Below are 16,939 nucleotides of genomic sequence, written 5' to 3'. Positions count from 1 at the left end.
GAAACAATTTAAAAATAAATTTTGGTTTTTATTGTTGTTCTAATCCTTTTTTAGTCGCAAAGGAATATGTTTGATTTGGCTGTGTAGCTTAAATTTATCTCAACAGTATCTTATTTGTGTTTTTTATATGTTCACATTATTTTGTAGGCTTTTGTCTTGTTCTTGAGAGCAGAGCTTAGCAAACTTTAACACACAGGAATTACCCGGGGATCTGTTAGAATGCAGATTCTAATTTCTTAGGTCTGTTATGGGGCCTGCATTTCTAACAGGCCCCTTGGCAATGCTCATGCCTACCTGCTGGTCCTTAGACCTCAGTTTGAGTAGCAAGGCTTTAGACCATAAATATTTCCTGAAATTATAGCACCACGATACAGATTTTATATGCATCCTTAGATATGTGAAACAAACAGTGCTTGAGTTATTTTTTCTCACTTTTGTGACTTCTTGCTTCTACTTCAAGGATGGTTAGAGTGGGGTGAGAATGTTGAAAGGTTTGGAAGTGGATGACAGTTCATGTTTATACTTAGTAAGTGCTTACCATGTGCCAGGCAGTCAGTGTTCCAAACGCTTTACCCATATTACCTTATCTAGTTTTCATGACAGCATTTTGAGATAGGTACTATTGTTATCCCTGCATTACAGATGAGGAAATTGGGTTAAGCTATTTGTCCAAATTCATAGATATATTCAGCAAGTGGTAGAGCCAAGATTAAAATCAAAGCAGTCTGGCTATAGAGCTCTCATTCATACATAGCTTTTACCCTATATATGTAAAAGAATGAACACTCAATAAGTATAAGAAAAAAACTTTCCCTGCCAAATCAGTAACATTGAATGAAAATTGATATATTGTGACTTAATTTTAGAATTTTTTTCTTTTTTTATTCAGTTGGAAGGGATAATCTCCTCATTAACCAAGTTACTTGTCTAAATTCCCATATAGAGAAGTAGTAAATATAATTAATATACATAAATGATAATGTTCCCTTCTCACTGTGATATATCAGTTCTTTTGTTTGACTCCCCCAGTGGTGTTACCTGACAGTACAAGCTATTTTAACTGAAACCACTTTACACCTTAAAATGTGTGAGAGAAGTTTCCTGGCTGGGCGCGGTGGCTCACGCCTGTAATCCCAGCACTTTGGGAGGCCAAGGCGGGTGGATCACGAGGTTAGGAGATCGAGACCATCCTGGCTAACATGGTGAAACCCTGTCTCTACTAAAATTACAAAAAATTAGCCAGGCGTGGTGGTGGGCGCCTGTAGTCCCAGCTACTGGGGAGGCTGAGGCAGGAGAATGATGTGAACCCGGGAGGCGGAGCTTGCAGTGAGCCGAGATCGCGCCACTGCACTCCAGCCTGGGTGACAGAGTAAGACTCTGTCTCAAAAAAAAAAAAAAAAAAGTGTGAGGGAAGTTTCCTTCCAAAGATATCAATCATTTGGGTTGCTCCTTTCTCTAAGTAGGTATAAATCTCCTTGGCCTGGCTTAGGAGAGGTTTGAGGAAAGTGAGGTATTTTTAAGTTTTGTCTTTGTTTCTGTTTCATTTTGTTCTTTTGCGGAAAAAGTGATTCGCCAAAAACTGAATTACACTTCTCTATTAACACATATGGTAATCTTAGTTTTACTAAAACTTTCTCTGATTCTATCCTGTCACTATCTGTAAAAGTCAACTTTGATCTTTTTTTACAGTCACAAAAATTTTTGAGCAAACTATATTGAAATAACATTTGTTCTAGTGACTGAATTCTTCCCTAAGGCATGTAGTAAAATAGTGACAATTAATAATTTATTTGCCAGTATTAAGAAACCAGATTCTGATGAAAGATGATTGTTTTAACTCAATGAATATGCGTTTTTTTTTTTTATTTTTTTTAGACGGAGTCTTGCTCTGTCTCCCAGGGTGGAGTGGCACCATCTTGGCTCACTGCAACCTCCGCCTCCCAAATTCAAATGTTTCACCTGCCTCAGCCTCCCAAGTAGTTGGAAGTATAGGCGCCTGTCACCAGGCCCGACTAATTTTTAGTAGAGACAGTGTTTCACCACGTTGGCCAGGCTGGTCTCAAACTCCTGACCTCAAATGATTTGCCCGCCTCGGCCTCTCAAAAGTGCTGGGATTACAGGCGTGAGCCGTTGTGACCGGCCTGAATATGCTTTTTAAGGGAAGAAAATAAATTGATTTTTAAGCTATTTTTGGCCTGAAGATGTATTAGAATGAGTTTGCCATTATTTCTTCCATGTATTTATTTATTTTGGTGAAAATCTCTTAATAAACTTGTAAAATATTTTTTCAACTCTTCTCTCTTCCTATATACTACCCCCCTTTTTCAGTAGAATCCTGTAGAAAGATCCTTGTGTGCCCTGGTATGAAGGGACCCAGACTGACCATTTTTCCAAGGAGCCTGCTTCATCCTGAAAGTATGAAGGATTATGACAGGACCCTAGCACATTTGACATTCCAGCAGTCTGGCCATTATTGCTTGTTGAGGGGCACTGCCATTTTTTTTTTTGTTTGTTTGTGCCGTGTTATTAAAGCCAGTCTAGTATTTCTGGATGTCCTTTGCCAGAGAAAAGATGGGGAGGAGGGTCTTCAAGTCCCCCTTGAGTAACACTGGACTTTTGTTGCTGTGTATGTTACACGAAATGCTAGGTATAGGTCTATAAATGACACTTTGAAAAACAGGAAAAATAATAGCTTATCGCTTACCAGTGCTTGTTAGCATGTAAATGGAATGGAAAAATATACATTTTGTTAGTGGTTCCTTTGAGTCAGTCAGTCTGTTTTGGCATATAAATTTGACCATAGTACTTTGAGGGCAAAGACCCCAGAGCCAGATTGCCTGAGTTTGAATCCTGCCTCTCCCATTTAACAGCTGTGTGACTTTGAGCAGTTTACTTAAACTCTTTGTGACTATTTCTTCATCTGCAAAATGGGGATCACTGTGAGAGTTAATTCACATGACCTGCTGCAAAATGAGGATCACTGTGAGAGTTAATTCACATGAGCTGCCCTGAACATGGCCTGGCAATAGTAGGCACTCAGTAAATGTTAGTTATTATATTTAAATGTATCTACAGAGATAAGAATGTTTTATCAACTTTGAGCTGAGATAAAGGTGCTAATAGGCTGTTAAACCTTAAAAGGGAATGGGTTAGGGTTACTACATGTTTTTGAAGATATAGTCCTATTCACTCTTTTATAAACTTAAACATAGTGCATGCACATTTATCCCTGGAGACTTTCCCTAGCATGGAAGTATCGAATATACCAGAATTATATCAAGGAGCAAAGTTCTGACATTATTGAGCTCGGAGGAATCATTCTGGGTTTTTGAGAACTGATGGTGTGTGGAGTAGTATCATAGGTCTGCCTGCGTAGGGTTTGCTGTGCTATGGATCTCTGCTGTAGTTGGGCAAATCACTTAACCAGTTTTAACTTTCATTTTCTGATTTGTATAATGGAGATAATAACTACTTAATCTTGTATCATTAACATGAGGATTAAATGAGACAGTGCATATAAGAAATTTAACACTGTGCCTGATACAAAGTGAGCACTCAGCAAGTACTTATTAAGTTATTACTTAGTGATAGAATATTATTTACTTACAAAGTGATTTCTTCGTTTTTAATATGTCACATTACATACATATTCTCATAATGAAACTTTCTCATTCTTTTCAGCCGAAATCTTTTATCAACATTGCCAAAATATCTATTTGATCTTCCCCTTAAAGTTTTGGTCGTCAGTAATAATAAACTGGTATCCATTCCAGAAGAAATTGGGAAGTTAAAAGATTTAATGGAATTGGTGAGTAACTTAGTTGTATTAATTAATGCAATATGCATAATATATCTACATTTTGGAAGATTACCTATTTTTAATGGAATTTAATTGTAATTTTTTAAAAAAGTACTAACTTGGTATATGTCTAAATTCAGTAAGATTTAGTAAAATCTTGAGATACTATATGTCTGAGTTTTTCCAGTCACAAAATAGCATGGTTCTTCCTTAGTCCTAGTGACGTCAGAAGGCTTGCTTACAAACTTTAAGAAATACTTTTCAAATGAATAAGCATTTGTTTACTCATTTTGTGGACAGTAAAGGTCTTAGAGAAAAGCTAAGGGAATTTTTAAAATAAAACTTTTATAGGACTGTGATATATCCTTAGACAAAGGAGATAAAAGAAGAAAGTGTCTGCAAACAGAATTAGCAACATAACTCTTCCTCACTGTTTGCTTATGTCATGTTATGACACTTTTTAGACTGAAATAAATGGTAAAAGGCCATTATATGCAATTGATTGTAGAAATATAGAATAATTTAAATTAATTACCTTGGACATAACATTTTAGGTATTAAAGGACGTTGAATTCTGAGAGAAACATATTCAGAGCCTCGAAGCTTTCAGCTATTTTTCATATCTTCTGGTTACCTCCACTTTACGCAGTATACCATGCTTCATGTTTTTCTTTTATTTTGAATGATGCTTTCCTAATAAACAGGTATTTTTAAAGTTTTTTTTTTGTGATAGAGTCTCGCTCTGTTGCCCAGACTGGTGTGTAGTGACATGATCTTGGTTCACGGCAACCTCCGCCTCCCAGGTTCAGGCTATTCTCGTGCTCAGCCTCCCAAGTCGTTGGGATTACAGCCATGCGCCACCACACCCAACTTATTTTTGCATTTTTCGTAGAGATGGGGTTTCACTGTGTTGCCCAGGCTGGTCTTGAACTCCTGGCCTCAAGTGATCCACTTGCTTCGGCCTCCCAAAGTGCTGGCATTACAGGTGTGAGCCACTGTGCATGGACTAAAGTCCTAAAGTATTCTTATGTATGACTTTATTATGTCTGGGGAGGTCAAAAGTTTTCTTGAGGAACTTACCTACAATTTCATAATGAGAAATTAATATTAACAGAATGTAATGAGCAGAAATTTCAGGAATACCTTTTATTCATTAAGGAATACCTGCATGTCCAATTATAATACAAGGAAACTTCCTTGAATTTCACCTTATGTTTTAGAACCATATAATTTTGAAGTTATAAAAGATCTTAGAAGTGATCAGATACAACCACTTTCTAATGTAGGAATCCCTGATACATCTACTGTATATTTTCAATGGTGGACAACTCTGTGTGTGTGTGTGTGTGTGTGTGTGTGCGTGCGTGTGCATGCGTGACTGTCCTAATTCTTCTTTGCAAAACTCTATTTGTTATTAATCTTTCTTATTTTGAACCAAAATACATGCTTCTATCATTTTTTTCCATTGGGCCTGGGACTACCATGTGAAGAAATATAGATAATGACAACTTCTCTCCCCTTCAGATATTTGTAATCTGTTGTGTGTTTACACTCCATTTTACCAAACTCTTTTTTTTTTTTTTTTTTTTTTTTTGAGACGAAGTTTCACTCTGTCGCCCAGGGTGGAGTGCAGTGGTGCGATCTCGGCTCACTGCAACCTCCACCCTCTTGAGTTCAAGCAATTCTCCTGCCTCAGCCTCCCGAGTAGCTGGGATTACAGGCACCTGCCACCGCGCCCGGCTGATTTTTTGTATTTTTAGTAGAGATGGGGCTTCACCATCTTGGCCAGGCTGATCTTGAACTCCTGACCTCGTGATCCACCTGCCTCGGTCTCCCAAAGTGCTGGGATTACAGGCATCAGCCACCGCGCCCAGCCTACCAAACTCTTAAGATGTGTTTTTCTATAGCTTAAACATCCTTATTACCTTTATTCCTTTGTATGACTTTTTACTTTTAGCTAATTCGATTTAGAAAATGTTCCTTTTAGTTAAAGTCTCACTTAATGTTATACTAAAAAATGAACAGAGATTCCAGATATGATCTAACAAGTTCATAATAAAAGGTACCATTATTTTGTTTGACTTGAACACTATTAATGTTTTTCCAGATTTTATAAAGGTTCTAATTTAAGATTTTATGTCTCCGTAATTTATTTTTTTTAATTTAGTTTTTGGCCCTACGTTTTTAATTACATTACATGATGTAATTTTTAGATAAATGAAATGTAAAAAATAATTAGGAGTTTTATATTAATTCTAGTACAGTTGTTCCTCTATGGGGGATTGGTTCCAGGATTCACCCCATACCAAAATCCACGAATGCTCAAGTCTCTTATATACAATAGTAATATTTACATATAACCTAAATACATTCTCCCATATACTTTAAATCATTTCTAGATTACTTATAATACCTAATACAGTGTAAATGCTGTGTGAGTAGTTGTTACGTTGTATTATTTAAGGAGTAATGACAAGAAAAAAAAGTTAATATATGTTCAGTACAGGCACAACCATGCTTTTTTTTTCCTGAATATTTTTGATTTGTATTTGGTTGAATTCATGGATGCAGAACCCATGGATACAGAGGACCAACTGTTTTTTAATTTATGTAGAAAATTCTAAAATGTTAAACACTATTATTTTACTAGGTACTGTAAAATTATTATGCTTTAAACTCTTGAAATCAGTAACAGTAGATGGGTAGATACCATTAGGAGGGCTAATTGACAGTTGTAAATCACATATTGAATTGGTGGATATTCCCTGTCATTGGAATATTTTCCCTTGATACTTTTCCACATCATGTGATAATCAACTGCAATGAAATTCTATCATTAGAAACCTGGGAAATACTCTCTGGCTTCCAATCCTTTGCAGAATATTTTATAGAGCACCCACTGGAGTGGGTTTATTTCCTATGCCTGGGTTTATTTCTCTTGGGAAATGACAGCTATCTCTCAAATTTCTATGGATTTTCCATATGGAAATCATAAGTATCAAATACCTTTAGAAAGAAGCAATAATGTTTAAATAACATTTTCACAAACTTCTATTATCCATCGTTTGAATAGTAGTCTATTCTGAACATAGCAGCTAAGGTGATCCTGTCAAAATATAAGTCAGATCATGTCAATCCCATGTTCAAAAGTTTCTGGATCCTGCCCACATCTCTCAGAATAAAAGCTAAAGTCATATCCCTCCCTCTATTCTACTCTCTCCCTTGCCCATTTCCCTCTAGTTACACTGGATTCCTTGCTGTTCTTTGTACCTGTCAGGTGCGCTCTGCCTGAGCGCCTTCACTTTTATTGTTCCTTCTGTCTGGAATATTCCTTTCTTATATATTAGTATGGTTCACCTTTTAGCTCTGACAGTACTGCTCAATATCACCTTCTCTATGAGATAAAGTAGTATCCCTCCCCACTATTGCGAGCATAGCCATTTTCCTACCCTGTTATCTTTTTTAAATAGCACTTATCACCTTCTAGCATATTATATAATTTACTCCCCTTGCTAGCATGTAAACTCCACGAGGAGCTATGACAGCAGGAAATTTTGTTTTGCCCCTTGATAAATCCCCAGTCCCTGGAACAGTACCTAGCAAATGTTAATAGTATTCAATAAATATTTATTGTTGAATGAAGATGCCTTAGATATTGTTTGAAAGAGGTATGTAGGATATATTTTCCTAATCATCTATAGCATTATTATATTCTTCCCTACATGGTTTTAATATTATTTTGAAAACTGAATGTATGTACTCTTCTCCTCCCTCCAAGCTATTATCATTTTCACTAAAAGTTGGAAATTGGGGGCAGTTGCATTAGAATATGAATTTCATTTGAAGTGTGTCTGGAATGATTACTGTCTGAGACCATGTTGTAGATTTCTCTTTTTTTTTTGTTGATGTTATTATAAGAAAGAGGGGAGAGAGCACAGTTAACTTAAACTGTTCTTTTTTTCTGTTTTTTTTTATTATGATAATAAATAAAAACCTCGATTTGTTATTATGGAAACTTGATATTGTTTGCCTTTAAATTGGGGCTTGGATTTTTTTTTTTTTTTTTTTTTTTTTTTTTGAGACGGAGTCTGGCTCTGTCGCCCAGGCTGGAGTGCAGTGGCGCCATCTCAGCTCACTGCAAGCTCTGCCTCCCAGGGTCACGCCATTCTCCTGCCTCAGCCTCCTGAGTAGCTGGGACTACAGGCGCCCGCCACGACGCCCAGCTAATTTTTTGTATTTTTAGTAGAGACGGGGTTTCACCATGTTAGCCAGGATGGTCTCGATCTCCTGACCTCGTGATCCGCCCGCCTCGGCCTCCCAAAGTGCTGGGATTACAGGCGTGAGCCACCGCGCCCGGTCGGGGCTTGGATTTTAACCACAGAGATTTCCTGAGAGACACCTTAGATAACCTGAGAGATTTCCAACTCAGATCTCTTAGAATGTCTTTGAGCTATGAGATGAGTCACAAGTGTTGGGGCTTGTAACTTCTCATTTTGTATCCCTTTGGAGAAAGAGATTTAGTTAAATCAATCTTTATCATAGTCTGTTTCTCCAGTGCACATTTATAAATCCTTGACTTTCTTAGCTTCTGCCCAGCCAAGTATCTCGAGACAACTACTGTAATTGACAGATTACACAATGTTTGAGAGTTGTTAGTCTTTTACTTTACCTCCACGTGAAGAGTGCTGGATCATTCTTACTTCTGGTTTTGGCTGGTATGAGTTGGCCTTTAGTTGAGATTTTCGAGAGGTTGTAGTTACTAAGATATAACCTCAAATTTTTGTATGGGAAGTTTCTATTTACTGTGCTAGGTCGGCTTCATGATGTCGTATAAATAGAAATCTGCCAGATAATCCATCTTTAGAGCAATGACATTAGAGGATAACTTTTGCTAGCTATTAACCATGTGCTTTAATTTAAAAATTAGAATATATATATATAATATATGTATTTCTCAGTTAGCTTGTTATAATTCTGTTTTATTGTTCTCCTTAGGATATTAGCTGCAATGAGATTCAAGTCCTTCCCCAACAAATGGGAAAATTACATTCACTTAGAGAGCTGAATATAAGAAGAAATAATCTTCATGTTTTGCCAGATGGTAAGATGTTCACTATTTTTACTCACATGAATAAGAGAGTAACTATGTAAAATTTAATTAATTATTTTTCATTTCTGACCAGAATTAGGAGACCTTCCCTTAGTCAAGCTGGATTTCTCTTGTAATAAAGTGACCGAAATTCCAGTTTGTTACAGAAAGCTGCATCATTTACAAGTAATAATTTTGGATAACAATCCATTGCAAGTACCACCAGCACAGGTTTGTAATAAAAATATTATAATGTTTCTTCTCATTTTTATTCATAATTTTATCTGTTTATGACTGGTAAATCAAAAAGCACCTAAATCAAGAGCCAATTTGTTGTTCAAGCACTGTTGTCTAAAGTTTTTCTGAGCATTGCCTTTTGCACTTTGGTAGGAGTTTTAGCTTAGGCTCTAGGATAGCATTTGGAAAACCCAGATAATAACTTTCTGCTTGTGAACTGATAATTCTGGTTGTTAGTTATTTACAAAAGTGACTCTGAAGTCTCTCTACCTATTTCCCACTCAGGTATATATCTACTTGGGATTTGTTGTGGGATTGATTGGAGTACATTCTTGGCACTGAGAGATGGAATTATAACAGAAAGAACAAAATACAAGTGGAAAATATTAATTATGACTTTTAGTTTAGTGAGGATTAAATCCATGTGGAATCCTCTTAAATGATAGTTAAGGAATAAACTATGATATAATCCCCTATGGACAAAGTATGAAAGAGAAGAAAGAGGACAGTGGGGAAGAGATGTCAATAGAATTTCTGAAAATGGAAAATAGAATAGTAGAAACAAGTACCTTTACTTAGATTGCCCAAAATTATTTGGCTGAGGAGCAAGTAGCAGTGAAATGGTACTTTATGCTGTGTGCCCTGGCAGAGGGTTTGCAGACATCCAGAAGAAAGATCTTCTTTTTCTTCCTACAAAAGTACATTCCACTCATTCTAAAGGGGTTACCTTTTCTAATTCAAATAAAGACTGGCTAGAGTCCTGGTGGTAGCTACCTTAGCAGAATGAAGAAAGCTGAAACTTGTGCCTGCTATGGGAGAAGGCAATCAGATTCAAGTTGATTTACAGCGTCAAACCTGGGAATGGCTTGAGTATTGGAGGAAACATGTAACTCTGAATATAGGGATTAAGTACTGAAAACATGATGGTTTGTGGAATGTCTAAGGCAGTGCTGTCCAGTAGAGCTTTCTGAATGATGGAAATGTTTTATAATCGACACTGGTCCAATACTGTAACCACTTGATTATGTGGCTGTTGAATGCTTGGAATATAGCTAGTGCAACTAAGGAACCAAATTTTAAATTTTATTTTAATTTGATTTATTTAAATTTAAATTGCTGCATGTGACTGGTAGCTCCCATATTAAACACCATGGCTATAAGATTTACACCCTCAGATTCTTGCCCTCAGCCCCACAGCCACAGACCATTCCTTATTTGCATCAGCAGAAGTCCGGAATTTATTCTAAGGAGTAGGTAGATCCTTAGGTTTTCTCCGTTAGCTCAGTGGCCAGATGATGACTCACTTCTTGCCTCAGCAGAAGACTGGTGTTTACTCCTTAGAGAAGCACCATCCCATTTGTACTTGCTGTGGTGATGAGCATGTTCTGTATCTGCATTGTCCAATACGGTAGCCATAGTGGCTACTGAGTACTTTAAAGTGTATAGTGTGACAAAAGAACTGAATTTTTATTTTATTTAGATTTGATTAATTTACATTTAAATACACATGTAGAACAGAAAACCAAACACCACATGTTCTCACTCATAAGTGGGAGTTGAACGATGAGAACACATGGACATAGGGAGGGGAATGTCACAAACTGGGGCCTGTGGGGGTGTGGGGGGCAAGGGGAGGGAGAGCATTGGGACACATACCTAATACATGTGGGGTTGAAAACCTAGATGATGGGTTGATAGGTGCAGCAAACCACCATGGCACATGTATACCTGTGTAACAAACCTGCACATTTTGCACATGTATCCCAGAACTTAAAGTAAAATAAATAAATAGACACATGTGGCTAGTGGTACCCTATTGGACAGTGAAGCTATAAAGGGATTGAAACAGAGTCAGGGGCTCCAGGTACAGCTTATATAGCAAGAGCGAGACCGCATACTGAAAACAGTGAATGGTTGCATACTGAATGTTGAGATGCTCCAGTTTGGCTCCCAGAATGCTTGCAACCTGTCTTACATATTTCAGGCAGGATTGGTGGATTTCTTCCTTAGTAAACTGCATCAGGAGAAGAGACCTATCTATATACTGAATTTTTGGAGTCATCTGATGAAATGGCTAGTCTGTGTCTGATCACCAGATAGATGGAAGCTCACCATCAGGAAACTTCCCCATGCACACAGAGCTTCCAGTTTGTTTTTTATTATCCCTTTTGGAAATTAACAGACAGGTCGGATGGTAGCTCATGCCTATAATCCCAGTACTTTGGAACTTTGGTAGACTGAAGTGGGAGGATTGTTAGAACCCAGTAGGTTGAGGCTGCTGTGAGCCCTGATCACACCATTGTACCATTGTACTACAGCCTAGACAGCAGAGTGAGACTCTGTCTTTAAAAAAAAAAAAAGGCTGGGTGCGGTGGCTCACACTTGTAATTGCAGCACTTTGGGAGGCTGAGGCAGATGGATCGCCTGAGCTCAGGAGTTTGAGACCACCCTGGGAAATATGGTGAAACCCCGTCTCTACTAAAGTACAAAAAATTAGCTGGGTGTGGTGGCACGCACCTGTAGTCTCACCTACTGGGGAGGCTGAGGCACGAGAATCGCTTGATCCTTGGAGGAGGAGGTTGCAGTGAGCCAAGATCGTGCCACTGCACTCCAGCTTGGGCTACAGAGTGAGACTCTGTCTCAAAAAAAAAAAAAAAAAAAAGAAAAGAAAAGAGAAAATGAACAGCCAGCCAAGAATCATTAGACATTGCAAGAGTAATCTCTAACGTGAAAGACAGAGACCAAAACACCAAAGGCTTTCATTGAAACGAAAGGGAGCACATTTATTTTTTGTGTGTGTGTCGATATCCAGAAATATTTGTAAACCATATATCTGATGAGGGGTTAATAGCCAAAATACAAAAAGGATTCATATAACTCAATAGCAAAAAAAAAAAAAAAAAAAAAAAAAAAAATGAAAAATAGGCAAAGGACTTGAATAGACATTTTTTCAAACAAGACATACAAATGGCCAACAGCTATATGAAAAGATATTCATTCAGCATTCCTAATCATCAGGGAAATGTAAATCACAACCACAATGAGATATCACTTCACACTTGTTAGGATGCCTGTTATCAAAAAGAAAAGATAACCAGTGCCGGCAAGGATATGGAGAAAAGGGAACCATTGTACACTATTGATGGGAATGTAAAATGGTACAGCCATTATGGAAAACAGTATAGTGCTTCCTCAAAAAATTAAAAGTAGAGCTACCATATAATATTACAGTCCTACCTCTGGGTATACATCTGTAAGAGATAGAAAAATAAACCAAACTATTTTTTTCTATTGTAACTCTCAATACAGAATACTTCACTTCTGGTCACCAAAATGCATCAGATTTCTTCCCACCACCAAGCAGTTCTCCAGCAGACACTGACTGGGTATCCTATAATTCAATTCAATTCTGACACTACCTGGAGTTAACATCAGATCCTACAGGTTAAGAGCTCAGTCCCACAGACTGCTCACCTATACTTCTGACTGACCAACTATAAGTTAAGGTTCCCATGACCCCCTCCTCAGGTTCAGTTAATTTACTAGAGTGGTTCACAGAACTTAGTGAAACACTTTACTTACTATTGCTAATTTATTACAAAGGATACAAATGAATAGCCAGATGGAAGAGAAGGATAGGACAAGGCATATGAGAAGGGGTGCTAACTGAAGGGGTGGAGAGGGGATGTTCCCTTTCCTCCCCATCATAAGGGTCACGGCTGATACCCCTATAACAAAAAACAAGTAAACAAGATTAAAGGATAACAAATTTATTTGATCATAGTTTTACGTGACACTGGAGCCTTCAGAATAAGGACCCAAGGATATAGAGAAAGTTAGCTGACTTTATGCTTCGATTCAATTGAGACTGGGACAGCAGTGTAGAAATGTGATTGGACAAAAAAAGAGCATGAGCTAATGGTAATAGATGGAGTGGGAAAACCTAGCAAGGCCTTTTCTTGGTGTCTCTGTTGTAGCATTTGTTCCTTCTGGGTGTAGGGTAATACTTCTCTGGAATGAGGGTTTTAATTTGTTTATGGCCAGTGGTTACACAGAAAGGTACGGGAAGGTTAGATTAGGCTTTATGGCTGGCTTTGGAAAAAAGGTGTTCTAGTGCCTATGACTGGCCTTGGGGAAGATAAATTCTTGTTTCCATGACTTGCCTCTAGTGAGAATGAGGAGGTGAGAGACAGGGGAGGGGTGTCTGGAGAAGGTCAGAGAAAAACTTTGCTTCTGAGGCTTTCATTTTGGGGTATCATTTTCTGAACCTCAATGAAGCTTTTGTGCCCTCTGTGGGCACGCCACCTTCCAGGCACCTCCACGTGTTTAGCAATTTGTAAGCTTTCCGAACCCTGTCCTTTTGGTTTTTATGGAGGCTTCGTTGTGGAGGCACAATTGGTTACATCATTGGCCATTGGTGATCACCTCGACTTTCAGCCCTTCTCTGGTTCCTGGAGGTGAGGGAGGTAGGATTGAAAGTTTCAACCGCCCAATCCCATGGTTGGTTTTCCTGGCAATCAGTCCCTTATCCTGTGGCTATCCAGGAGCTCCCAGCCACCAGTCATTCATTAGCATGCAAAGGGATACTTACCACTTAAGAGATCGTGTAAGAGTTTTAGGAGCTGTGTATAGGAAATGGGAGCAAAACCAAGTATACATTCCTTGCAAATTGCAATATCCGAAGGAAATGAAATCACCATCTTAAAGAAATAATCTGCACTCCCATGTTCATTGCAACATTATTCACTACAGTCAAGATATGGAAACAACCTGTATGTCCATCAACAGATGAATGGATAAAGAAAATATAGTGTGTGTGTGTGTGGGGGGGGGGGTGTGTTTGTGTGTAATGAAATATTATTCAGCCTTAGAAAAAGAAGGAAATTCTGTCATTTGCAACAACATGGATGAAACTTAAGGACATTATACTAATTGAGATAAGCCTGACACAGAAAGATAAATGCTGTGTGATCTCACGTATATGTGGAACCTTAAAAAAAAAAAAAAGTTGAACTCATGGTGACAGAGAGTAGAATGGTGGTTACCAGGGGCTGGGGGGTGTGGATAAAGGGGAGATTTTAAACGGTACCATCCTTCAGTTATAAGATGAATAAGTACTGAGGACCTAATGTATACCATGCTGATAATAGTTAATAATATTGTATTTACTTGAAATTTGTTAAGAGAGTTGAACTGAAGTGTTCTCACTACACACACAAACAAGGTAACTACATGAGGTGATGGGCATATTAATTAGATTGACTGTGGTAATCATTTCACAATGTATAATACAGTTGATCCTTGAACAACATGAGGGTTAGGGGCATCGAACCCTGCATACTGTAAAAAATCCATGTATAACTTTGGAATCACAAAAAACTTAGCTGCTAATAGCCTACTGTTGACTGGAAGCCTTATCAATAACAAACAGTTGACTAACACATATTTTATGTTATATGTTATTTACTGTATTCTTACAATCAAGTAAGCTACAGAAAAGAAAATGTTATTAAGAAAATCATAAGGAAGAGAAAATATATTTACCATTCACTAAGTGGAAGTTGATCATCATAAAGATCTTCATCCCCATGGTCTTCACATTGAACAGGGCTGAAGAGGAGGAAGAGGAGGGGTTGGTCTAGCTGTCTCAGGAGTGGCAGAGGTGGAAGAAAATCCATGTATAATGGACCTGCACAGTTCAAACTTGTGTTGTTCAAGGGTCAACTGTATATCAAAGCATCATGTTGTACACCTTAAATGTGGGAGTTCAGTCAGGGTGGTGGGAAAAATTATAGAAGAAAAGTTATGAAGATAGTTATAGGAAATAGACACAAACCTTCTTGGAAGGCTGGGGGTGTTGCATAGCTTCAGTAAAAGGTTTAGCTGAAGTCAGCCTAATCCTCTTACCTTGAGTTAATAGTTTAAAGTAGGTACAAAGGAATGTAAGGGAGTTTATCTAAATAGCTTGTTTACTCATGTGGCCCTAAGCCCAACCTTTTATCATCTGTGAGTGCATGATTGCTCTCTACTCGAGGGGTTGGCAGTGTTAATTACCTTCTAGCGGTGTTTACTCGAGACCTTTGTCATTTAATCAGTACTAAATAAATGCGAACTTCCCCGGCTTATCGAGGCAGATGCTGCAGACTCAGGCAGCAGAGCCCCTTAGCCAGACTGACAGGCAAAATATCTGTGTCAGTGTACGTCTTTCATCCGTCATTGGGTCAGGGTAAGCGGGATGGACATGGCACTTAAATATAAAAAAATTTTATTTGTAACTCATACTTTAATAAAGCTCAAAGAAAAAAATAAAGAGGAAAAATGGAGCATATTCATAGGAGTACTAATCAGCATGGCTTTCTAGCAGCAGTTGTGGAAACTGGCAGATGTTGGAATGATACCTTCGAGGACTAAGGGAGTATTTCTAACATTCTACATTCAAACTGTCATCAAATGTGAGGTAGAAAAAGGTTTCAAACATGCAAGATCTTAGAAATTTTTACTCCCATGTACCCTTTCTTAGGATGCTAGCAGAGGGTGTACTATACCAAAGTGAGGGAGTAAACTAAAAAAAGGGGAATTCTTCATGTCTGAGATTGACAGATATGCATAGGCCTAGTAAGCAGCCAGTCAGTAGTTTGGAGTACAGGAGTTGTCTCCAAAAAAAAAAAAAAAAAAAAAGAAAGTAAGAGATGACTTGATATGTTTGTCCACATGGAGAGATGTTTTATACTTCTGTCAGAGTCAAGAATGAATTTATAATAGGCATATAGAAAATTTTTCAAAAGAAAAAATGGGGCCATTAATTACTTTAGGAAAAACAAAAACTTACAGGAGAAAGAAAATGTAATCATATTACTCTGTGGAGTTTATCTGTGAATATTTTCTTGGTCATAATAATATAAATACTAGATTTTGATTTAGTGAAAAATTGTGACATAGTTATAATAGCAGAGATTTATGTAGTATTTGCTGTGTTCTAGACACTGTTGAAAATGCTTTACATATATTAACTCATTTAATTCTTATGTTAACCCTGTAAAACAAGTACTGTCATTATCCTCATTTTATCCTCATTTTACATGTAAGAAAACAGAGGCATAGAAGTTAAATGACTTGTTCAAGGTCACATTGCTAGCATGGGTTAGAGCCAGGATTCAACCTAAGGCAGTGTGACTGCAGAGTCCATGCTCTTTAACCACTATGTTATACTTCTGAAGAGAGAAGTATGTTTATGTGAATTGATAGGAAGCGGGGAGGCTGGGATGGTGGTGGTGGTGTGGGTAATGTAAGAAATCCAAGTCCTCATCTTCCTTAGTGATACTCCAATAAATCTACCATTGGAAAATTTAAAACAAATAGCAGTAGAAGCATGTTATTAATAAATATGAGGGCAAATAGAAATTAAACTAAAAGAGTTTAAAGTGGGAATTTGATCTTAGAGATTGAAAGAATTAGAATGGGCTGGGCACGGTGGTTCATGCCTGTAATCCCAGCACTTTGTGAGGCCGAGGTGGGAGGATCACTTGAACCCAGGAGTTCGAGAACAGCCTGGGCAACATGGTGGGACCCTGTCTCTGCAAAATATAAGAAAGATTAGCCGGGCATGGTGGTGTGTGCTTGTAATTTCATCCCAGCTAATCTGGGAGGATCACTTGAGCCCAGGATGTCGAGGGTGCAGTGAGCCATGTTTGTGCCACTGCACTCCAGCCTGGGTGACAGAATGAGACACTGTTTTCCAAAAACAAGCAAAAAAAAAAACCAAAAAAAAACAAAAAAAAAGGAGAAGTAGAATTGAGGATTATGTCTTGTCAGCT

The 16,939-nt window shown here is 37.9% G+C and overlaps 1 protein-coding gene across 6 annotated transcripts in view; it reads left to right on the top strand.

The window, feature by feature from the left end:
• The window catches only part of LRCH2 (leucine rich repeats and calponin homology domain containing 2), a 123,544-nt gene that overhangs the window by 45,851 nt on the left and 60,754 nt on the right, over positions 1–16,939 (top strand). For all 6 annotated transcript variants that reach the window (XM_004064740.5, XM_055375569.2, XM_004064741.4 and 3 more), the window contains exons 3-5: positions 3,682–3,808; positions 8,795–8,900; positions 8,983–9,119. In XM_004064740.5, the coding sequence (XP_004064788.1) occupies positions 3,682–3,808; positions 8,795–8,900; positions 8,983–9,119 (370 nt within the window). The remainder of the gene's footprint in view (positions 1–3,681; positions 3,809–8,794; positions 8,901–8,982; positions 9,120–16,939) is intronic.

This window comes from Gorilla gorilla, chromosome X, assembly GCF_029281585.2.
Source record: "Gorilla gorilla gorilla isolate KB3781 chromosome X, NHGRI_mGorGor1-v2.1_pri, whole genome shotgun sequence".
Lineage (NCBI taxonomy): Eukaryota > Metazoa > Chordata > Mammalia > Primates > Hominidae > Gorilla > Gorilla gorilla.
Note: the sequence above shows the minus strand (reverse complement) of the source record. Positions and strands in the feature narration are given on the sequence as shown.